The sequence below is a fragment of the Podarcis vaucheri genome, assembly GCF_965113315.1.
Source record: "Podarcis vaucheri genome assembly, chromosome: Z".
Lineage (NCBI taxonomy): Eukaryota > Metazoa > Chordata > Lepidosauria > Squamata > Lacertidae > Podarcis > Podarcis vaucheri.
In genome coordinates this window covers 30,909,573-30,933,668 of record NC_138758.1, presented here as the reverse complement: position 1 = coordinate 30,933,668, position 24,096 = coordinate 30,909,573, and the positions used below count along the sequence as shown (strand labels likewise).

The window sequence follows — 24,096 nt, the reverse complement described above, 5'->3', positions numbered from 1 at the left end:
CTGAGCAGTTTTCTGCTTGTCTCAGTGCTTTCCCTGAGAAAACCTGTTGCTTATCACTGAAGTGGAACAAACACCAATCCACAGAAAAACCCAATTGATGTTTCTTCTTGTTCAGCAGCAAACCTGTGCCTAGATATCATGGCATATACAAAAGTGTGGATTTCATTTTATACAAAGCTAACTATAACCCTAAGCAAGCTACAACATAAATGCCATGCTAAGACCGCTGGCCCATTAACTTGACATCCAATGGAAAATCCACAAGCCTCCTAAAATGATTATCTCCAGCCCCTGTTGTGCCACAGCATCGACACTTTCCTGAGGCTTCTGAATGTAAACACCACATTGCTGGCTGCCAGCGGGTAACTTAATACTTTCAACAAGGAATTGAGCCTAGTGGCTATGACCAAATCTATGGAACTCACTGAAAGAAACAGATTAATTATGAGGAAGTGCTTCCATTTGCTGGCAGCCACTTGTTCATTCACAATGAATATCCCCCACATGACTGTATTTTCAGTAACTTCAGTTCAGTAACTGGTTTCTCCATTCATGAACTCTGTACTAGTTTATACAAGTCAAATGGGCCTTAGAAAGCACTGCAAATAACAAGGCCAGTGGAAGTGATGGTATTCCAGCTGAACTATTTAAAATTTTAAAAGATGATGCTGTTAAGGTGCTACACTCAATATGCCAGCAAGTTTGGAAAACTCAGCAGTGGCCAGAGGATTGGAGAAGATCAGTCTACATCCCAATCCCAAAGAAGGGCAGTGCCAAAGAATGCTCCAACTACCGCACAATTGCACTCATTTCACACGCTAGTAAGGTTATGCTTAAAATTCTACAAGAAAGGCTCAAGCAGTATGTGGACCGAGAACTCCCAGAAGTGTAAGCTGGATTTAGAAGAGGCAGAGGAACCAGAGACCAAATTGCAAACATGCGCTGGATTATGGAGAAAGCTACAGAGTTCCAGAAAGACATCTACTTCTGCTTCATTGACTATGCAAAAGCCTTTGACTGTGTCGACCACAGCAAACTATGGCAAGTTCTTAAAGAAATGGGAGTGCCTGATCACCTCATCTGTCTCCTGAGAAATCTCTATGTGGGACAAGAAGCTACAGTTAGAACTGGATATGGAACAACTGACTGGTTCAAAATTGGGAAAGGAGTACGACAAGGCTGTATATTGTCTCCCTGCTTATTTAACTTATATGCAGAATTCATCATGAGAAAGGCTGGGCTGGATGAATCCCAAGCCGGAATTAAGATCATCGGAAGAAATATCAACAACCTCAGATATGCAGATGACACAACCTTGATGGCAGAAAGTGAGGAGGAATTAAAGAACCTTTTAATGAGGGTGAAAGAGGAGAGCGCAAAATATGATCTGAAGCTCAACATCAAAAAAACGAAAATCATGGCCACTGGTCCCATCACCTCCTGGCAAATAGAAGGGGAAGAGATGGAGGCAGTGAGAGATTTCACCGTATTTTTCGCCCCATAAGACGCACTTTTTCCCCTCCAAAAATGAAGGGGAAATCGGGGTGCGTCTTATGGGGCGAATGCCTGCAAGCCTCGCGCGCCCGGCAGGAGGTCCCACTGGGTGCGCGAAGCTTGGGGCGGCAGCCTGTCGCCCGAAGCACGGGGAGCCCTGGGAGGGCTCCCCCTGCTTCGGGCGAGTGTCTGCAAGCCTCGCGCACCCAGCAGGAGGTCCTACCGAGTGCGCGAGGCTTGGGGCGGCAGCCTGTCGCCCGAAGCACGGGGAGCCCTGGGAGGGCTCTCCCTGCTTCGGGCGAGTGTCTGCAAGCCTCGCGCACCCGGCAGGAGGTCCCACCGGGTGCGCGAGGCTTGGGGCGGCAGCCTGTCGCCCGAAGCACGGGGAGCCCTCGGGAGGGCTCTCCCTGCTTCGGGCGAGTGTCTGCAAGCCTCGCGCACCCGGCAGGAGGTCCCACCGGGTGCGCCAGGCTTGGGGCGGCAGCGGACTGCTTGCGCGCACCTAGAAGCTTGGAGCGCGCTGAGCTCAGCACGCCCCAAGCTCCTGGTGTAGCGCAGCGAGCCGCTAGCCCTGGGAGAGCCCCGCGGCTCTCCCAGGGCTAGCGGACTGCTTGCCGGCACGCAGAAGCTTGGGGCGCGCTGACCTCAGCTCGCCCCAAGCTTCTGGATTAGCGCAGGGGTCCGCTAGCCCTGGGAGAGGCGCCCGGCTCTCCCACGGCTAGCGGAGACCTTGCCGGCACGCAGAAGCTTGGGGCGCGCTGAGCTCCGCACGCCCCAAGCTCCTGGTGTAGTGCAGCGCACCTGGGGGGGAAATAAATTTTTTTCCCTTTATTTCCCCCCCAAAAAACTAGGTGCGTCTTATGGGCCGGTGCATCTTATGGGGCGAAAAATACGGTACTTTCTTGGACTCCATGATCACTGCAGATGGTGACAGCAGCCACGAAATTAAAAGACGCCTGCTTCTTGGGAGAAGAGCAATGACAAACCTAGACAGCATCTTATAAAGCAGAGACATCACTTTGCCAACAAAGGTCCGTATAGTTAAAGCTATGGTTTTCCCAGTAGTGATGTACGGAAGTGAGAGCTGGAACATAAAGAAGGCTGATCGCTGAAGAATTGATGCTTTTGAATTATGGTGCTGGAGGAGACTCTTGATAGTCCCATGGACTGCAAGAAGATCAAACCTATCCATTCTTAAGGAAATCAGCCCTGAGTGCTCACTGAAAGGCCAGATCGTGAAGCTGAGGCTCCAATACTTTGGCCACCTCATGAGAAGAGAAGACTCCCTGGAAAAGACCCTGATGTTGGGAAAGATGGAGGGCACAAGGAGAAGGGGATGACAGAGGACGAGATGGTTAGACAGTGTTCTTGAAGCTACCAGCATGAGTTTGACCAAACTGCGGGAGGCAGTGGAAGACAGGAGTGCCTGGCGTGCTCTGGTCCATGGGGTCACAAAGAGTCGGACACGACTATACAACAACAACAACAAGTGTAATCTTAGGAGGTTGGTACTTAACCTAGCACCAAAGCACAGGGTTCCATGCAGAGAGCCCCCTGATTCAGTACTCAGCATCTCCAGTTACAAGGAACTCCAACACAGGGGAAGACTCTGTTTAGGATCCTTCCAAGCTTTGTTCAAGCAAAACCCAGTCAGTTTTGTACTTACTCATTTCCTTGCACACTTTGCCAGCTCTACTAGCTTCTTTTAAAGAAGAAGTGACTAGAAAGTACAGTATTCTTCCAAAATAAAACACTCCACAACTTTCGTACTTAACGTTAACAGAAAAACTGACAACCCATGTTTGAAAGAGTGAAATGGACAAGAAAATCAATACTTTTCAATCAACCTGGCATACTTCTCTTTACATATATGCACAGTGCTGCTTTTCTTTTTAAAAAAATGTTTAGGGGTGCTCTCATTTTCCTACGCATAATGAAATACCGCCCCTCAATGAGGCCAAACTTAGATTCACAAAATGATTAGGGGTATGTGTCCCCCCAGAAAAAAGCACTGCATATGCAACACTGACAGAACGTGGTTTAGGGCCTCCGAGAACACACAGCAACTTATGGAATGATGCCCTCATTTAAAAGCTAAAATGACTGTAAAGTTAAATGTAATTAAATAGATGTTTGCGGCTTCTAGGTAGGATTGCTGAATATTGATTGTTTTCACTTACTTATGCAAGAAGCAACAATCAAATCTTTGGGAGGCAGGGAAGCATGTATCAATTTATTGGCTTTTTGGGGTTTCCAAGCAGTCAGCCAAAGAGAGACACTCTATGCATATATCACCCAAAGCAAAAAGGGTTGCAGCACCGTCTTCAGCCTCTGAATTGTTTACTGAGAAACAGCCAGGCAACCTGCCTGTCTAAACCACAATGGACGTTTTGAATTCTGCATCCTCACTGTTAAGTTGTGGGTGAACATATCAGACGACACAGTGATTCTTCAAACAGCTCTTGTTTATTCACAGGCCAGAACAGAACTGAACTGAAGGGTTCATCCAGCCTGCTTATATAGAGCTCCACTAGAACGCAACAGTAACCATTTTCTGTAACTATCCAATCACTGAAAGTCACTTTCGATCCCTTATTTGCATATGTGGACCTGAACTATCTACAGTATTCCCCTGCTGGCCCAGGGTGAGAACTTCAGTACATAACACTCACCCAGTCCCTTGGGGCTCAAGCACTACAGCCTGCCCATTATTTGCACCAGCAGCAACCCCTGCTTCACCCTCCATGTTGTTACGGGTCACAATCAAGTTTCTGCGGTCTGCACTGTGTTCTGGAACAGCTGCCTGCAAGAGACAAGAGTAAGAAACTGATGTGTTAGTGTGACAACACCTACACTCTAGAACTCCCTACTAACATCAGGCAGGTGCCTTCACTGTACAGTTGTACCTTGGATCCTGAACGCCTTGTGACTCAAACATTTTGGCTTCCGAACGCCACAAACTCGGAAGTGAGTGTTCCAGTTTGCGAACGTTCTTTGGAACCCGAACGCCCAGAGCGGGGCTCCTGCAGTTTCTGATTGGCTGCAGGACCTTCCTGCAGCAAATCGGAAGCCACGCCTTGGTTTCTGAACATTTTGGAAGTCGAACGGACTTCCGGAACGGATTCCATTCAACTTCAGAGGTATGACTGTATTCTTTTCAGCCTGCATGCTAAAAACACTTTCAGCCTGCCTGCTAAAAACACTGGGTAGGCAAGCCTACCCAGACATATAGAATGTTGATATATGTTTTAATCTGATTTTACCTTATTTTAATCTTTGAAGGTTTTAAGTGCTTTTTTTACAGATGCTATTTTTAATTTTCTCTTGATGTTCTCTCCCCTGCAACCATCAAGCAGGTGTAGAAATCTTATGAAATAAATAAAATGTCTGACTAGTGTCATACTGGTTAAATCTTTTACCTGGGCTATTGTACACAAAGTAAAATTGGAGAATTATTTCTTAATTCTTTAAAAAGCTTACTGTTTCACAATCCTCCCTAGCACTGCGAGCCTGTGGACGGCTATTCTTTGGACGAGGGGCTTCCGAAGCATCATTCCGAGGTCTGAGTGAGAGAGAGAGAAAAACACACACACACATAAATAACCAGATTCTTATGACATGCTTAGAAAGAAATGAGGGGCCAAAACATCTAATTCAAAAAATCATCTGGGCAGGTGTCTTCCACATAAGGCAATCCTTACTTGGGTTAACCTGCAGAAGAAATGGAGGAGGCAAAGCCAGAAGTACAGATAGGTTGGCCTAAATCTTATCCACTTGCTCAAGATTTTACCCTCTTTTGCAGAATGGGAGATCCCTTTACTACTTACTACTGTATTGTTAATATCAATCATATTATGATGATTGATAAAGTATCTTCACAAAGGCTTTCTGTCGTGTATGATTTCTGCAGTAAAATCTGAAAGCCAGTCTTGTGAAATTATTTAAAATGCGTAATTTCCTACCAAGCTTTTTTCTTTTCTTTTTTTCTTTTTTTGACAGGCCAGCGCCTCCAGCCTTCCTTTCCCTCGTCCATCAATTGTGGGCAGCCCTTCCATCAGGCTACCTCAGTGGGGAGAGAGAAGAGAAGCAGGAAGCTCACTCCGTCAGCTTTGCTGGAGGCCCAGTTCCACCAAACACCTGCTGGTCCTCAACTGTGCCAGTTGGGCATTATAGGAACAATTGTTTAGAAATCGGTGTTTGAGTTTTGGTTTTCTTCTCTGCCCCACCTTCCCTTTTCCCTTCTACATTGTCGGGGTTGTTGTTGTTGTTTTAAGTTCATAAGCCTTTGGGTGGGGACTGTCCTGTTTTGATTATATGTAAGCCACTCTGGAAGCTTTTTGGGCTGAAGAACCAGGCACAAACACTCCAAGTAAAAATAGCAAGCTCTTGTGAGCTATGGCTCCCCAAGCATCTATAAAAGGTGGGGATGTACAGAGAAAAGGACAAGGATGTAACAGGTGAACATGGACCATGGGGTAAGGAGCTTCTTAGTGGTGAGGCACACACATTTCTTGAAGGAGGGCCCAGGTTCAATCTGTAGCATCTCCTGTTAAAATATTCTCAAGGTAGGAGGGCTTGAGTTTGTGGGGAACAACTCAGAGAGCTGCTGCCAGTCAGTGTATAGGAAATATTGGTCTATGGTCTGACTCAGCATGAGGCAGCTTCATGTGACCTTTCCAGGTAAGCAAGAAAGCCACAGTATCTAAAGCATCCCTAAACAGCTTAAACACTAAGTATCTCCATACATGCCCACAACAAATATTTCACAAAACCAGATATAAGAAATCAGAGAGATGAAGCCACAATATTGGTCTATGGTCTGACTCAGCATGAGGCAGCTTCATGTGACCTTTCCAGGTAAGCAAGAAAGCCACAGTATCTAAAGCATCCCTAAACAGCTTAAACACTAAGTATCTCCATACATGCCCACAACAAATAGACCTCAAGCCCAGGGGCCAGGTGCACCCCTCCAAATCTCTCTACCTGGCCTTTAGGACGTTCCCCAGGCCAGAACTCCTCATCCATGCCCATAACCAGTCTTTCTTCAGGACTTTTGCCCAACTGGAAGGAGTCCTTGAACTTTGACAATGCCTCTTGCCTCCCTAAATTACAGAGGGATGTGTGACTATGTGTAAAACACAGCCTACTGTACAAATGTAACATTTTATATTCATTGTTCCACCCACATTTGTTTCTGTTAATTAAAAAGAAGTTTTATTCCATGTTTTAAAGGGCTGTGTTGTCTGAACCTCTACCCTCATCCCCACCCAAGAGCAAGGCGAATCCTGTTCCCATTTTTTCCATGAACTAAAAAGCAAACAGATGACAAACTATGGCACCAAATGATTTCTCTTCCTTGTGCTAGATTTGGACAGGGCAACTGTTGCTATCCTTGATATTAATTCTTTGTATCTTTGTTTGAGATCTTATTATGATTTATGTGGAAATGGTTTCAATTTGGTTGTGTGCATTCTGATGTCTTATTTATTGTCTGTGACTGCTTTTGTTATGTTTGCAAGTATGTAGTTTTTTCATGTTGTAAGCCGCCTTGAGCATGGGCTTAACTATGGAAAGCTGGCTTACAAACAAAAGGATGTGCTTATCTGCGTGTATTTTGATCATTCATTGTAAGATTACAACTATAACAAAGGCGGCATTTTTTCATCTCCGCCAAGCTAAGCAGTTGGCCCCTTATCTCTCTTGCCCTGACCTAGCTACTGTGATCCACGCGACGGTCACCTCCAGACTGGATTATTGTAACTCGCTCTACGTGGGGCTGCCCTTGAGACTGACCCAGAAACTCCAGCGGGTGCAGAATGCCACGGCGAGACTCCTTATGGGGTCTTCGCTGCGAGATCACATTCATCCGGTACTATACCAACTGCACTGGCTCCCGGTGGAGTACAGGATCAGGTTTAAGGTGCTGGTTTTAACCTTTAAAGCCCTATACGGCCTAGGACCCTCATACCTACGGGACCGCCTCTCCTGGTATGCCCCACAGAGGAACCTACGGTCTGCAAATAAAAACATCCTGAAGGTCCCAGGCCACAGGGAGGTTAGGCTGGCTTCAACTAGAGCCAGGGCTTTCTCGGCTGCGGCTCCAATCTGGTGGAACGCTCTGTCACAAGAGACTAGGGCCCTGCAGGACTTGACATCTTTCTGCAGGGCCTGCAAGACAGAGTTGTTCCACCAGGCCTTTGGCCAGGGCACAGCCTGATTCCCTCCTCTGGCAACCTGCACAGAACTTTGCTTAACGGTTGCCATTAATTTGATGTTAATTAATTGTTATACTGAAATGTTTTAGAATGTTAGATTATTTGATTGTTTGATTATTTGATTGTTGTTAGCCGCCCTGAGCCCGGCTTTGGCTGGGGAGGGAGGGATATAAATAAAATTTATTAATTATTATTATTATTATTATTATTATTATTATTATTATTATTATTATTATTAAAAATAGTGTGGTGACAGTGTGAAATGAACAGAAAGCACCACATTTCAAAGAAGCACCACTGAGGGTACCTGGGGTCTTAGTGCCTCAGCAAACCCCTTTCTGCTGGTCTTGTCTAAGACGTTTTCCAGAGGTCAAAGCACTGCATGCTGCAAATACAAGCTTTGGCTTCTTTCCCCAACTAAATAGGGGGAATTATTTTATAGGTTCATTTTGGGCAACAGGAGAAGAAAGTAGTAAGAATTACCTTTTCCTTTGGGCATCCTGCCTGCCTTTCTCAGCCATGCAATTCATAATGATCTGGAGGATCTGAAGTCAAAGAGGTAGAGAGAGAATGAATGAATGAGTGAGTGAGTGAGTGAGTGAATGTTAGAAGCCATGTATTCCTTTTAGCCAGGGGACAGTTCCCACTGAGAGTTAGCTATCAAGACACACCTGCCATGTTCAGGCTTGCAAGCTACCGAAGAAGGCCTGAGTTTGAAAAAGCATTTGCCATGCAGCAGCCAGCATGGGCTCTTCCCGCCCTTCAACTACCACTTGGCAGAAGCAGTTCTGTCAGGGTGCATCAAAGAAAGACCATCTCCACTCAGCTCCATTCAGACTAGTCATTGCAGTAATTACTCAGTAACATTTAGGACTAGTGACCCAAGTGTGCTAGTTTTCCTCTTCCTCCATCTTGTCTGCCTGCCTTTTCTTCTTGTGTTGTGTCTTTTATATAACAAGCCTGCAGGCAGAGACTGCCTTATTTGTTAATGATTTTATGCAAGCTGCATGGAACAGAGAAGCATATTTGTGTGTTTGAATCCTCTAAATATCTGTTTCATTTGTTTTTATATTGCTGATTTACTGGTTTTAGATCGTGTCTTGTACACTGTTTAGGTTTTTGAAAATATTGAATGGTACATAAATACTTTTAAGCAAACAAGCATTATCCCCATACTGCATATTATGGAGGTGAGGCAAGGCAGGGAGTGGTTTGCATAATCCTCCTAGAGCATTTAGGAGAATTCTGAATGGGGGGGGGGACTTCTAAATTCACAGCTCAGCTTTAGCCACTATGCTAAATTACCCTGCCTTAAATTAAAGATTACCATCTATCTCTGTGTACTTTACTCATCTACTTCTGGTATGCCATAGTGCAGCCTTTGCAAACAGGGGTGTTGCCCTCCAGATGCCACTTCCATTTGACCAGGACTGATGGAAGCCATAGTCCAAAACACATCAGGAGGACAGTTAGTTGGCACAGGCTGCTCTGGAACATCAGGAGAAAAGCAAAGTCTTTTTCTGGTACCTGAGATAAGACGTTCTGCTGCTGATCTTCCTTCTGTTGCAGAGAGCCCATTCCCTCAAGGACTGAGGTGGTGTCCCTGAAAGAACAGGCACAGAGGGAGGTAAGAAGAACTAAGGAAGAGGGGAAGATGGTCACATACCTGCCTTATGATGGCACAACATCAGGGGACATTTCATGCTGCTTTTTTAGATATAGAACCAGAAATGAGAAGTGGGAAGGCAATGTACCCACTTCATACAAGCATAGTAGACACAGCTGCTTTTCAGTGCCGCACTCAGTGGAAAACCTCAGCTTGATGTGTCAGAAAAACAGTGATTATGTACTTGGACCGCCAATCCTGACGACCCTTGAGTTAACCAGCTCTTGTTCCTCATCATGCCAGGCCTGCTGGGTTGGTTCTGGGGAATTTCACATACACCTCCCTTGCTGTTCAACCAGTCCTTGAGTTGGAAGGTACAGTACAGTTGCATCTTCTGCAGGAGCTGCATTCCAGGGATAGTGTGTATATGCAAAAACACATATACTTGAAATGCCCATGCATGAGCAATCTTCTGGAGCCAGCACACCAAAGGAAGGTAGAGAGCTTTTAAGCTCTCTGCTTACTGGGCTGTGAGATCTCATGGGGCCATCCAAGATTTCATGAGAGCCAGGTAAGCAAGACAGGGAGATTAAAAGCTCTTTCCATGCCAGAAAAAACCCTATGCAATAAAAGCTTTTAAGCTCTCCACCTTATGTGCAATAAATTTGTTTGATTTCAACCAGCTGGTCTTCAACAGCATAAAGTTGAAATCGCAAAGGTTAGACGTGCATATGTACTGTACCCTTCTAAAGCAGAAGTTGGTGCCTCCTCCAGATGCTTGGATCACAACTCCTATCATCCCTTAATACTAGACCATGCTTGCTTGGGCTGCTGGGAACTGTAGTCAAAAATATCCATTATTAATTATTATTTCATTTATTTGTATCTCACATTCTTTTGCTAACTGGGACTGACACACTGACACAGATAAAATACAAAAAAATCTAAAAACAGAAAAGATAATCATTAAAAAGTAACTCTTAATAGGCTTGTTTTTAGATTGTTTCAATTTTATAAGATCTCGGTTACCTTTTAATGATTATCTTTTAGATAATAAAAACACAACAGCACTGTTAAAAACACTTCCTTAAAAAAACAGCTCCCCAAAGACTGTCAGAATAAAACCATCTTCCCCCGCCACTGGAAGGACAACATGGGAGCCAGTCTAGCTTCTTTGGGGAGAGAGCTTCAAAGCCTAGAAGCAGCCTCTCTAAATCTAGAGTTCGGGGCAGGTTTATATGAGGGAATAAGGCTTTTCAGATAGCTTGGGCCTACATTGCATAGGGCATCTAGGGGGCACCATGTTGGCTACGCCAGTGTAGACAGAGCTGAGGGAAAGTGTATGGTTCAATATAAGGCACTTTCCTTCAAGACAGAAAAAAAGCTATTATTTATTCACGCAGTGCGTAAACTATGAAATCTGCTAAGCACAAGATGTAGTGATCATCACCAAATGTGACTGGTTTAAAATGGGATAAGACAAATTAATGGCGGATAAGTTTATTTGGTATATCAGTCATGAACAAATAATGTTACCATGATAACCGTGTGCTTCCAGTACTGGAAATAGCAGGCCTCTGAATATCAGTTGCTCACAATTCTGAGTCTCTCAGAGGCATTTGGATGGCCACTGTGAGAACATGATGCTGAACAAGATGGGTCTTAGGCCTGATCCAGCAGGATTCCTCGCATGCCCTTATTAGAAATGAGCTATAGGTTCTCCAGCAGTTTGACTTCACCCCTTCACCCCATTGTCTCTCAAGATAGACAGATGCCAGTGGTACAGAATGGCTCTTTCTAACGGCCACTTCAGAACCGCCTAAATGCAAGCGAGAAACAGCCAAGTGTGAAAGTACTAATGCTGCTGAATTACCTAGAAATTAAACAGGACATTTCGGTCTCTGCTCTAAGTTGAGCTCTGCAAACAGATAACATGGCACACAAGTGAAGTTCAAAACATAGCACAGATAGAAGCTTCATGGTACCTACAAGCTACTTAGCCATAATGCTGAAAAAGGCACTGAAAAGTGTGTGTAAATTACCCAGATTCTGCTTATTTTTGCACTCAGCATCACACTTCACCGTGGTGCCAAATCATGCTATGCAGCCCCCACCCTACCTATAGCTTTGCAAATGCAGATAAGTTGAAGATGTTGCAAAACCTAAAATGAGCAGAGTGGCTCTCATTACAAGACAGTACAAACTCAGCAGAAGAAATGTTGACACCTGGTCACGGTATCCAGCTTGATGCTTATGCCATTCTGCTGTTCTCTCATGGCCCGGAATTCGGCGAGCATTGCCTGCTGGTCTTTTTGTGAGCTGGCTGCGGGCTCCTTGTGTGTATACACCTGTGACAGAATCAGATTGCAGGTACTGTTTTTAGAGACAAGTTATTGTTTAAGCAGCGAACAAATGCAGTTAAGGGACTGGCTTTTGCAGAGCGAGGACTTTGGAAGCCATCCAGCCTCACCTCTATCTATCACAGGAGAAATCCCAAATCTGGTGCATATACCACCTCAGCTGGCAGCAGCAACAGCACAACTGCAGCTCTATAATTTTGGAAACAAATGGCCTCTGAGTGCCTCAGTAAGAAAACTGCCAGTTCATTCAAGCATCATTCAAAAGTGAGCCCTTTAAGTGGGTTTGTGCAGTTTGGAAAAAATGTTTAGGGAACACTTGAGAGGCCACTGATATTTCCCTCACACAGGCCTGACTCACACAAAAGGAAAACCACAGCTTCCCACCCCACAGATGAACCTTGGGTTCACACGCAAGGTCATCCTCCCCTCCTCTTGAACCAGCATAGTGGCCTTTTGCACCTGCAGGGGAAGGAATTCCACAGTTGAGGCACCACTACAGAGAAGGCCCTGTCCTGAGTCACTGTGAGACACACCCACTAGAATGATCTGAAATCAGGCTTGGAAAGAAAGTGGAGGGTTTCATCAACTTTGCACTGACCCTCAGAAAATATTAGAGGAACAGTGAGAGCCCTGTTCACTCCTGGGGGCGAGAGGATTGCCCCAATAGGTCAGAGGAGCCCCCTCAGAGATGCAGAATGATGGCACAGTGAAGAACTTGCCCCCACACTGGTCCAGAAGCAAGAGAACTAGGCTGCGAAGGCCAGCCAAAAGTTATTGACCTCTGACTATTCAAACAGCAAGAGCCATCCTTGCAAGACTATTGCACAGATGAGTGAAAACAGTTGGAAGCCTTGAACATTACTTGGAATCTGTATATTTCAGCCTATATAACCAATATATATTTCAAATAAAATACTGCAATTTCTTAATAATCTCAGAAGGCAGCATACAAAAATGACTGTTATATGTGGCTGTAACAGCCAGTCGCAGTAAAGTTCAGGCTTCCTCAGCCTGGCCCCTTCACACCTTGAAGGATAACAACTCCCATCATCCTTGACCATTGGCCATACTGGCTGGGGCTGATGGGAGCTGGAGTCCAAGATGTCTGGACGGTACCAGGTTGAGAAAGGCTGGTCAAGCCTATATACCCAAATAATCTGAAGGTGATGGGGAACCAGTCATGTATTGCGGCAATAATGAGGCATCTTAAGCTCTGCTATGGAGGCTTATTGGCAATGCTGCCCCTCACACACACATGCACAAGCAGGAATCATGTGTGTGGGACCAACATCACTGTGGTTGCATTTATGACCAGGTTGTGAACGGGGGGGGGGGGACACACAATACCTTCCGTCGGATGCTCGCCAGCAGTTCAGGTTTCCCTTTTTTGAACTGTGGGTGTTGATACTGCATGGTAGAGTTGTTGAAAGTGACCATTGTTTCACTTCTCATTGACGTTACCTTCTTGAAGCCATCTGTGAAGGCATTAAAGGAGATGAATGCTCTTTAGTTTCTCCTCCCAAGAGGCGATATGATTCTAGATCTGTTCACCTTCCTTAGTAAGAATATAACAATATACCAATCCATGTTCAAGGTGTTGCTATTGGTATACAAAGCCCTTAACAGCTTGGAACCAATTTACCTGCAAGATTGCCTTGCCCCACATAAGCCTACTCAATGGCTTCAATCTGCAGAACTGGTACTTTTACAGGTGCCATATAACACCTGTTCCACATCTGCAAGAACTTGATCTTTTTCTTGCGGCAGCACCTACACTTTGGAACTCCCTGCCTATTGACATCAGGCAAGCACTTTCCCTGTAATCTTTTTGGCACCTGCTAAAAACATTTTTGTTTAGACAAGCCTGTCCTTACGTTTAAAAAAAGCTGATGCGTGTTTTAATTTGTTTTTAGTCTATTGCTGTTTTAACTTTTCAAATGTCTTAAATTATTCATTTTTCTTACTGATAATTTTATTGTTGTATCCTTTTTGTAAAAAACTGTGTTGAGTTTTTGTCTTCACTTTTTTACAATCAAGTAGTGTTTCAATTTTATGAAATAAATAACAACACAGAATAAGACACCTGAAAACATACTTTTCAGAGAGAGGAGGGCCACGTAATTGAAACAAACCTTGACCAATGATTATAGAAGGTAAACAGGTAAGGGAAGAGGGAAGCAACGAAGGGAACCACACCTGCCATTCATCATGCCCTCTATCAGCAAGAACTGCAGCACCTTGGCTTGCTCGTTTTGATTGTTGTTTTAGTACCATCAAGCAAAGAGTTGTGTGGCACCTTCAGGACCAACAACTTTATTATGGTGCAAGATTTCATGGACCACAGCCCACTTCATCAAATGCACCTGACCAGGGCCACAAGACTCTTGACGGTTTTTCTGCGAGACTAGCACGGCTACATCTCTAGAAACTGATATTACTTGCGGTGCTTTTAGTTAGTTCATCCATGCCCTCCTATTCCCCTCTTCCTCCAAGGAGCTCAGAACAGCACACAGAGGTGGTCCTACCCGGCCTCCCATGTTACCCTTGTAGCAGCTCTGCAAAGCAGATTGGGCTGAGAACACCTGACTGTCCCAAGAGTGTCTGAGAGGCCCTCAGTGAACTTCACAACAGAAACACTATTCCCCTTCACTTCTTTTAAGCCACAAGTCTAAATTTCAAAAGAGGAGGCGATTAATGATGCTGGATAAAGACAAGCTTCATCCATGAATTATGCCACCCATGTTCCAAATTGTGACACCTCCTGCCATTCCCCTGCTTTGTTTCAAGACCAGGAAACTCTTATTGTGTCCAACTCAACAATGCCTGCACTCTTTCCCGAGATCATCTCTTCATTTTAGCTAGAAATCGGTATTTCAATACAAGAACATTTGTTGTGGGATATGGGACTATTCTCCACCCCACTCCATTTTAAAGTTATGGTTATCTTTAGGGCAGGGCTTTTCAAAACATTCCCCTCACAGGAAACCCTCTTCACAGCAATGCATCACAGAGGATACTGTGCATCAGAATATGCTTCACTCTAAAACATGCAACAGAGAAAGCAGTTGTTGCCTTCAATTCTTGTAATTGATCTAATTCTACTTGAAGCCTAAAAAACTACTTCTGTTGAGAGACTCATTGCTTTATTTTTCCTCTTTCTTTGTTTCTTCCCCCTGGTGGTGGTACCTCAGACTAGGCCTTGCTCCCTGCACCTGAGCTTTAAGCAATATAATCATCATTTGAGAGAATTGCTGCTGTTTCCTCCAGCACTTGTGGCCAACTCACATGAATCTTAAGAGTTGTGCATTGACTAATTATATCCTAATTAATTGGGCATATCAACTGTTGGAATGATAGGCTTAAAAAAAAACTGGAATAACACCTACTAGGAACTTTTGGGAAGGGATGTTTAATTGTTCCACAATTTCAGTTTTGTTCAACTACAACGGAGAATCATTTGATTTTTATTTAGAGAACAGTTTTGGATTATTTGTGTTTATAATGTGAACTAACTGAAAATCATGGACAGAAAACAGTAAACACACAGAGATCTGGTACTTACACAAGTTGAGCTGACGAACGAAGCTGGACAAGTTGTTGTGTTTGAAGTATTTTGGGAGCAGCTGAGACGCGAACCTTTGCTCATCCAAGATGCAAACTTTTTGCCCATCCTAGAAGAATTAAAGGTGTGGAACAGCACAGTAAGGAAGAGCAGCAACAAATCTGAGCTTCCTACATATTAGACACACAAGGAGTGCTATTGTAAGAGCCATTGTGGAGACAGGAGGAAGAGTATGCCACAATGCCTAATGCTTTAGGACTACATGAAAAAATCCCGATTTGATTTTTCACTCACAAATTCAGTAGGTTGTGGTCAAGCTCCCATCCTCTTTTGCCTAATCTTAGAGCAGCGATGGAGAAACTCTGGCCCTCCAGCCATTGTTGGACTGAGACTACAACCAGCCCCAGCCAAGGAGCAGGGAAGACAAGAGCTATAGCCCAGCAACAGGTCCCAGAAAATGGCAACAGGTCCCAGAATGGTGTATGGAACAGGCACGTAAAGTCACTTAGCTGGGGTGATTAAAGGATAGCAGCCAAACAATCACACATAAACTGGAAGATATTTGGGTTCTTTTCATGGTTTCAGGGTGCTGATGTGCCTAACACAGGGCAGAGAGGTTTGGCTAATAACTTATGTGGACTTCTTTACAAAGGTTTGGATTGGATAAGAAAATGCTCAGCAAGACTGATTCCCATTACTGGCCCCACAGCAAGTAGCTGCAAAACACAAATTCCCACTCAAATGACACAAAACAGCTGTAAGCAGGAGGAAGGGAGTGTGGTGGGTGCGGTCTGCCCTGGGTGTCACCACTGAAGGCAGTGACAAAATGCTGGGCGGCACTCACTGCGGGGCCTGCAGCATGCCCAAGCCATGCGTCTCTCATGAGATAGACATGGTGGCTTGGGTGTGCGCAGGCTCCGCAGTGCCCAAACGATGTAGGGCAGCTGAGTGGGAGGAGGCAGGCAGACTCCGCAGGCCCCGTGGTGCACCCCACCCCTATTGGCCTGCCCCTGGGTGCGCTGCCCCAGGTGCCCAAGCGGCTTCCTCCACCACTGTAAAATACTAAAAGGAAAAAATAGTATCTTTAAGGGGTAAAGTTTTGAAGCAGCATATACAATACTTTCTTGCAGTCAGAAAGTGTTGTTTTAAGAAAAGGGATATGTGCTGAATAAATCTAAAAAAGGGCTGGGGGATGAATTGCTACATCATCCAAAAACAGTTTAAAATCCACATCATGCTAACGGTTTCATAACAGGTGACGTGGCAATATATTGCAATTCATGATGTCTTTGTGTAAAAATCATGCTGTGTAAAAATCATGATGTGGGGAAAACTGAAGCAAGTCATTGCTTTTCTCCTGATTCCTGTTGCCCCTTTTGCTCTGGCACCTCAGCTCTCTCCTGCCTCTTGCAGATGGGAGCAATCCACGAGAACAGGCGCTGAAGAAAGGAGCCTACCCAGAAACTTTCCTCAGTAATATTGAGGCCATGAGCTTCTTGTTTTTAAGGTGCTTGAGGGAGGCCTCCGATGCAGGAAGCCCATTATGTCTAGCCTCACAAAAGCTGCCATGTGGCTGTCCAGCCCTGCCTTTTGAACGACTGCTGCCCTCAGCTGGGCTTCCTTGGAAGCCGCTGCTAGTCCTGGAGAAAAATGAACTGGGGTTAAAACTTTTGAGTTAAATAAAATAAAACTAAAACTTGGCCTGTTGTTTAAGCCTCCTTCCTCACTGGTCCCCTTCTCTCTCTCTCTTTCTCTCTCTCTCTCTCTCTCTCTGTGCGTGTGTGTGTTTCTGTGTCTCCCTCACTTCACAAAATTTGCTCCCCCCCCCTTGATTATGTACCGTATTTTGCGCCCCATAGGACGCTCCGGCCCATAGGACGCACCTAGTTTTTTTTGGGGGGGAAATAAAGAAAAAAAAAATTATTCACCCCCCAGGTGCGGGGCTGGAAGAACCAGGTCAGGGAACAGCGGGAAGGCGTGCTCTGCCTCCCCGCTGTCCCCGAGCTTGTGGGGCTGGCTATGGGGAGAAGTGTGCTGATCCCAGGACTGCAGGCAGCTCTGCGCGGCCATCCGGAGCTGGGCGGGATTTCACGCCCGGCTCCCGGTGGCCGCGCAGAGCTGCGCTGATCCCGGGACTGCAGGCAGCTCTGCGCGGCCACCGGGAGGGGGGCAGGACTTCGCTCCTGGCTCCCGGTGGCCGCGCAGAGCTGCGCTGATCCCGGGACTGCAGGCAGCTCTGCGCGGCCACCGGGAGGGGGGCAGGACTTCGCTCCTGGCTCCCGGTGGCCACGCAGAGCTGCGCTGATCCCGGGACTGCAGGCAGCTCTGTGCGGCCATCGGGAGGGGGGCGGGACTTCGCACCCGGCTCCCGGTGGCTGCGCAGAGCTGCGCTGAGCTGGGGACTGCAGGCAGCTCTGCGCGGCCATCCGGAGCGGGGCGGGACTTCGCGCCCGGCTCCCGGTGGCCGTGCAGAGCTGCGCTGAGCCGGGGACTGCAGGCAGCTCTGCGCGGCCATCCGGAGCGGGGTGGGACTTCGTGCCTGGCTCCCGGTGGCCGTGCAGAGCTGCGCTGAGCCGGGGACTGCAGGCAGCTCTGCGCAACCCTCGGAGCTGGTCTCCCGAGGGTTGCGCAGAGCTTCCTGAAGCCTGGAAAGCGAGAGGGGTCGGTATGCACCGAGCCCTCTCGCTCTCCAGACTTCAGCGAAAGCCTGCATTCGCCCCATAGGACGCACACACGTTTCCCCCTCATTTTTGGAGGGGAAAAGTGCGTCCTATAGGGCGAAAAATACGGTAATTAAACTCTTAGGAAACAACATCTCACCTTACCTGTTAGCTATGCTACTGTTTACTTCTACAGCCATACTTTTAGAGAAAAAGTGCAAATTTTAAAATTATCTGTGCTATGAAATAACAGCTGCAGCAATATGTGAAAGGTAAGTAAATATCTTGTCAGTTTTATGACCCTAAGTAATGCCGAGTAAGTGCTTGCCCAGCTTTGGGAGGGAGAGAAGGGTTCTAGGACCCTGCAAGAACCCTACACCTTCATTCCAGAGCCAGCCTTTTTGCTCAGTGCAGGATTGAGAGTGGTGCCAGCATTTTCTCTGCACAGGGTGCCAAATTAAGAAGATCCCCTTGGGGGCGCTAAAGAGCAGACTCGCAAGGTCACCATGTTATGAAAGATCACAGAGTGCCTCCATTTTGTCTGGCTTTTGGAGAGGATGGTGCAAGGGCTCTGGGTTATGCTAGAGCCCTGGCACTGCCTTACATAAGCCGGAAACCTAAGAAGTGCTTGCCCATATTTGGGAAGGAGGGAAGGACTCTAGGACCAAGGGGTGACAGCAGTAAGAGCTATAATAGAGAAAATCCCCTTGAGGGCGCTAAGCATTGGGAGCAGAAAAATAGAATCATAGAACTGTAGAGTTGGAAGGGACCCTGAGGGTCATCCAGTTTTGTCAGGGCAGGGTGCTGGAGGACAAAATCTGAGGAAAAAATGAATAAAGTCCCCAGCCAAGTATGGGGCTGCTTACCTGACTTTGGGAAGGTGGTGGTGGTGGGGCTGTGGAATGCTGCCAGAGCTCTCCTGGCTGTCAGTAAACGCTTGCCGAGCTTTGGGAATGCTCCAGGAACTTGCCAGAGTGAGGGACCCCCAAAAGCCTCCATGCTCAGTGCAGGATTGACAGCAATGACAGCTGTTCCTCTGCACAGGATGCCAGCCAAGGTGACACAAAATTAAGAAGATCCACTTGGGGGGTGGTAAATAGCGGACTCACAAAGCCACCATTTTGTGAAAGATCAGAGAGTGCCTCCATTTTGTCTGGCTTTTGGAGAGGGAGGCGCAAGGGCTCTGGGTTATGCTAGAGCCCTGGCACTGCCTTACATAAGCCGGAAACCTAAGAAGTGCTTGCCCATATTTGGGAAGGAGGGAAGGACTCTAGGACCAAGGGGTGACAGCAGTAAGAGCTATAATAGAGAAAATCCCCTTGAGGGCGCTAAGCATTGGGAGCAGAAAAATAGAATCATAGAACTGTAGAGTTGGAAGGGACCCTGAGGGTCATCCAGTCCAACCCCCTGCAATGCAGGAATATGCAGCTGTCCCATATGGGGATCAATTGTGCAACCGTGGCATTATCAGCACCACACTAACCAACTGAGCTATGCAAAGTCCACCCATCTTATTTGTCTTTGGTTGGGCAGCACAAGTGCTCTTTTCCCAAAGACACCTGTCACAATCACAGTTCTGCACAGGTAGGTGTATGGGGCGAAGTATAAATAAATGAAGACTGAGTTTCCTCATCTCTCCATTTGTTTATTTATTCCCCCACATGACCTAACACCCTTGCAAGAGCATAAAGTGATTTCCACCTCACCTCCGAAATTGCCCCCCTCCTCTTTGCTGCCCAACACTGTGTAACACAGGCACCATTCACTTTACCTTTGAGAGGTAGAGTATTAATTACTTATACAACTTTCTGCAAATTTAAAAGTTATCTGCAAAAGACGAAGTGCCACAAAATTACAAAGATCCACGTGGGAGCACTAAATAGCCTCAGACAGGCGGCCATTTTATGAAAGATTACGGAGTGCCTCCATTTTGTGTGGCTTTTGGAGGGTGGTGTGAGTTCTCTGGGATGCTGCCAGAGCATTGGCACCGCTTTCCCTAAGCCAGGAGCCTGGCAGTTTTTCTACTCATGGAACAGAGCTGAGTTGCCACAAAATTAAGAAGATACACTTGGGGACACCAAATATTCCATTTTTGAAAGCTGCCCCCTTTTCAAAGCCAGCTAAACCTGATGCAATAGCAGTTTTGCACAGGTGTGTGTATAGGGTGGGTGTGAGAGAGAAATCAATGAAGTGTGTTTTTTCTCTGCTTACTATTTGTTTCTCCACCTCTTGACACCCTTATGCATGGCCTCCCAAATCCCCCCCACGTTACTGCAAAACATACATGTGTGTACTTTTCTCTCTCGTCTATTAAGGAACATTCTCTCACCTTATCTTTGATATCTATGCTACTATTTCAGCAAATTTAACTTAAGAGAAAATGTGCTAGGCTAAAATTATCTGTACTGTGACATAACAGTTGCAGCAATATGTTAAAGGTACTTATTTCAGACCTTGTGCAATATCAATGTATCACGATGTTTAGACTTATCACGATCTTGAGAATCGCCCAGCTGTACTTGCAGCCCTTTTAATTTCTGGCTCATGTTCATGTAGGATGCTCATTTCAGTCTGTCAGTCTCCATGACTTTTTCACATAGCAGAACCACATCTATTATCTAATACATGACAGGTATTCTTCCCAAGATACTTAACACGGTTTCCAGTCCATTATTGCTGTTCTCTTGTTTACACAGTGCTATGCTATCTCAGTCATTCACAAATCCTAAAAGCACCTCTAGTGGTAAAACACAAAATCACATAAATACTTTATTGAACAACAAGATAAAGCATCTACACATCACTAGTTTTGTCAGGGCAGGGTGCTGGAGGACAAAATCTGAGGAAAAAATGAATAAAGTCCCCAGCCAAGTATGGGGCTGCTTACCTGACTTTGGGAAGGTGGTGGTGGTGGGGCTGTGGAATGCTGCCAGAGCTCTCCTGGCTGTCAGTAAACGCTTGCCGAGCTTTGGGAATGCTCCAGGAACTTGCCAGAGTGAGGGACCCCCAAAAGCCTCCATGCTCAGTGCAGGATTGACAGCAATGACAGCTGTTCCTCTGCACAGGATGCCAGCCAAGGTGACACAAAATTAAGAAGATCCACTTGGGGGGTGGTAAATAGCGGACTCACAAAGCCACCATTTTGTGAAAGATCAGAGAGTGCCTCCATTTTGTCTGGCTTTTGGAGAGGGAGGCGCAAGGGCTCTGGGTTATGCTAGAGCCCTGGCACTGCCTTACATAAGCCGGAAACCTAAGAAGTGCTTGCCCATATTTGGGAAGGAGGGAAGGACTCTAGGACCAAGGGGTGACAGCAGTAAGAGCTATAATAGAGAAAATCCCCTTGAGGGCGCTAAGCATTGGGAGCAGAAAAATAGAATCATAGAACTGTAGAGTTGGAAGGGACCCTGAGGGTCATCCAGTCCAACCCCCTGCAATGCAGGAATATGCAGCTGTCCCATATGGGGATCAATTGTGCAACTGTGGCATTATCAGCACCACACTCTAACCAACTGAGCTATGCAAAGTCCACCCATCTTATTTGTCTTTGGTTGGGCAGCACAAGTGCTCTTTTCCCAAAGACACCTGTCGCAATCACAGTTCTGCACAGGTAGGTGTATGGGGAGAAGTATAAATAAATGAAGACTGAGTTTCCTCATCTCCCCATTTGTTTATTTATTCCCCCACATGACCCAACACCCATGCAAGAGCATAAAGTGATTTCCACCTCACCTCCGAAATTGCCCCCCTCCTCTTTGCTGCCCAACACTGTGCAACACAGGCACCATTCACTTTACCTTTGAGAGGTAGAGTATTAATTACTTATACAACTTTCTGCAAATTTAAAAGTTATCTGCAAAAGACGAAGTGCCACAAAATTACAAAGATCCACGTGGGAGCACTAAATAGCCTCAGACAGGCGGCCATTTTATGAAAGATTACGGAGTGCCTCCATTTTGTGTGGCTTTTGGAGGGCAGTGTGAGGGCTCTGGGATGCTGCCACAGCCTTGGCACCGCCTTCCCTATGACAGAAGCACAGTAAGGGCTTGCCCATCTCTGGGAAGAAGGGAAAGGCTCTAGGACCATACCAGAGTCCTGGAAATTCCTGCCCAGAGCCAGAGTGGTACCAGCAATAAGACCCAAAATAGGGAAGATCCCCTTGAGGGCACCAAAAATTGGCCTCAAATGATTACCAATGTCTTTGGGAGGGCAGCGTGAGCGCTCTGGGGTGCTACTGCTTTCCCAAATGCAATAGCAGTTTTGTACAGGAGGGGAGATAAGTAAATGGGGAGTGGGTTTACTCCATTCCCCTTTTATTTATTCATTTCTGGGAGGCAAGGTGTTAATCACTTCCTGCTCTTCCAAGGGTGTTGAATAAATGAAATGTTGAGTGGAGTGGGTTTAGCAATACGTGAAAAGTAAGTAAAAATCTATCAGTTTTCTGTCACTAAGTAGCAGCAGTTGCCAAGACATTACTCCGTTTGCCTCTATGTAGTGCAGACCTTATTCCAGACATTGTGCAATATCAGTATATCACAATGTTTAGCTGCTGATCTATCACGATGTTGAAAATCGTCCATCCCTAATTACAGCCCTTTTCCTTTCTGACTGTGTTCATATAGGATGCTAATTTCAGTCTGCCAATCTCCCAGCAGAACCGCATATATGATCTAATACATACCGCCTTCTTCTCAAAACCCAGTAATCCCTTGCCCAGCTTTAGGAAGGAGAAAAAGGCTCTAATATTCTGCCCTGGACATATTCATTCCCCAAGCCAGGTGACTTGCTCTGCTGCAGTGCGGGATGAAGAGCCATGCGAGCAGTTTCTCTGCACAGGGCGCCAAGCCGAGGTGGCAGTAAATTACAAGGATTCACTTGGGGGTGTCAAATAGCCCCGCACTAGTGCCATTTTATGAAGGATTATGCAGTGGATCCATTTTGTCTCGCTTTGGGAGGGTGGCCCTCCCTAAACTATAAGTGTGGCAGTTTTTCTGCAGTGAGCAGAGTAGAGGTGCTGCAAAAATGAGAAGATCCACTTGGGGGAGCCAAATATCAGCTTCAAGAGATTACCAAAGTCTATCTTGTCTTATCTTATCTTATCTTATCTTATCTTATCTTATCTTATCTATCTATCTATCTATCTATCTATCATCTATCTTCTATCTATCATCTATCTATCTATCTATCTATCTATCTATCTATCTATCTATCTATCTATCTTATCTATCTTTAGGATGCTACCCCCTTTGCAAAGGCAGCTAAACCTGATGCAATTGCAGTTTTGCACAGGTGTGTGTATTTGAGGGGGGAAATAGAGGGAGAGTGGGTTTCCTACAGCTTTATGCAACAGCTATGCTACTAATTACTTTTACAACTTTAAACCTTTACAAAGGGGTGTGACATTCGGAGGGAAACCAAAATGCTTGTTTGCAAAGCTATTGTACTACCAACCTTACTGTATGCTTGTGAAACATGGACCACTTATAAACGCCATCGCCCACGCCTCGAAAGATTCCATCAACAGTGCCTCCGAAAATTTTTACACATCACTTGGGAAGACAGGCAAACTAATGCCAGTGTACTGGAAGAAGCAAAGATCACCAGTGTTGAAGCAATGATTCTTCAACATCAACTTTGTTGGATTGGTCATGTTGTGCGGATGCCTGATTATCGTCTTCCAAAGCAACTACTCTATTCCTTCTTTTTTTAAAATAAATTTTTATTGAAGTTTCACAAATTTTTAAATAAACACAAAAACACAATTAAACACCACACAAATAACAAGTATAATTTCACATCCTTATTTTTTAACATCTTTCCCTGACTTCCCCACACCTCCCCTTCTTATATTCCAATTCCAATAGTTAACTCAGCAAGTTCTTATCCCCAACCTTTACCTTATTATTATTATATTTAATTCACTTAATTATCTAATTTTAACTTAAAACCCTCAATTTAATCAACAGATACTCATTCTTTTAAACCTTTTTCTAAAGTCGATCCAAATTCCCTTCCACAACTTTCCCAATTTTTATAATTATTACAAAACAAAGTAAAAAGATAAAAAGATAACATATAATTATACACCCTTTGGGTTCCCAAACTCTCACCCCCCCTTTCCCGGTTTCGATCCCCAAAGAAAAATGTCCATCAGTCTATCAGCTCTCAGCCTGGAGACCTCACGGCCGAGGCCCTCAAATCT

The 24,096-nt window shown here is 45.6% G+C and overlaps 1 protein-coding gene across 2 annotated transcripts in view; it reads right to left on the bottom strand.

Annotated features, from left to right (window-relative positions):
* The window catches only part of LOC309523967 (heat shock factor protein 3-like), a 37,759-nt gene extending 18,701 nt beyond the window's left edge, over positions 1–19,058 (bottom strand). For both annotated transcript variants that reach the window (XM_082208281.1, XM_082208282.1), the window contains exons 1-8: positions 18,764–19,058; positions 15,238–15,346; positions 13,023–13,150; positions 11,542–11,663; positions 9,237–9,312; positions 8,193–8,254; positions 4,975–5,056; positions 4,167–4,297 (exon numbers count right to left, since the gene is read on the bottom strand). In XM_082208281.1, the coding sequence (XP_082064407.1) occupies positions 4,167–4,297; positions 4,975–5,056; positions 8,193–8,254; positions 9,237–9,312; positions 11,542–11,663; positions 13,023–13,127 (578 nt within the window). In that variant the 5' untranslated portion in view covers positions 13,128–13,150; positions 15,238–15,346; positions 18,764–19,058. The remainder of the gene's footprint in view (positions 1–4,166; positions 4,298–4,974; positions 5,057–8,192; positions 8,255–9,236; positions 9,313–11,541; positions 11,664–13,022; positions 13,151–15,237; positions 15,347–18,763) is intronic.
* Between the last annotated feature and the right edge of the window lie 5,038 nt (positions 19,059–24,096).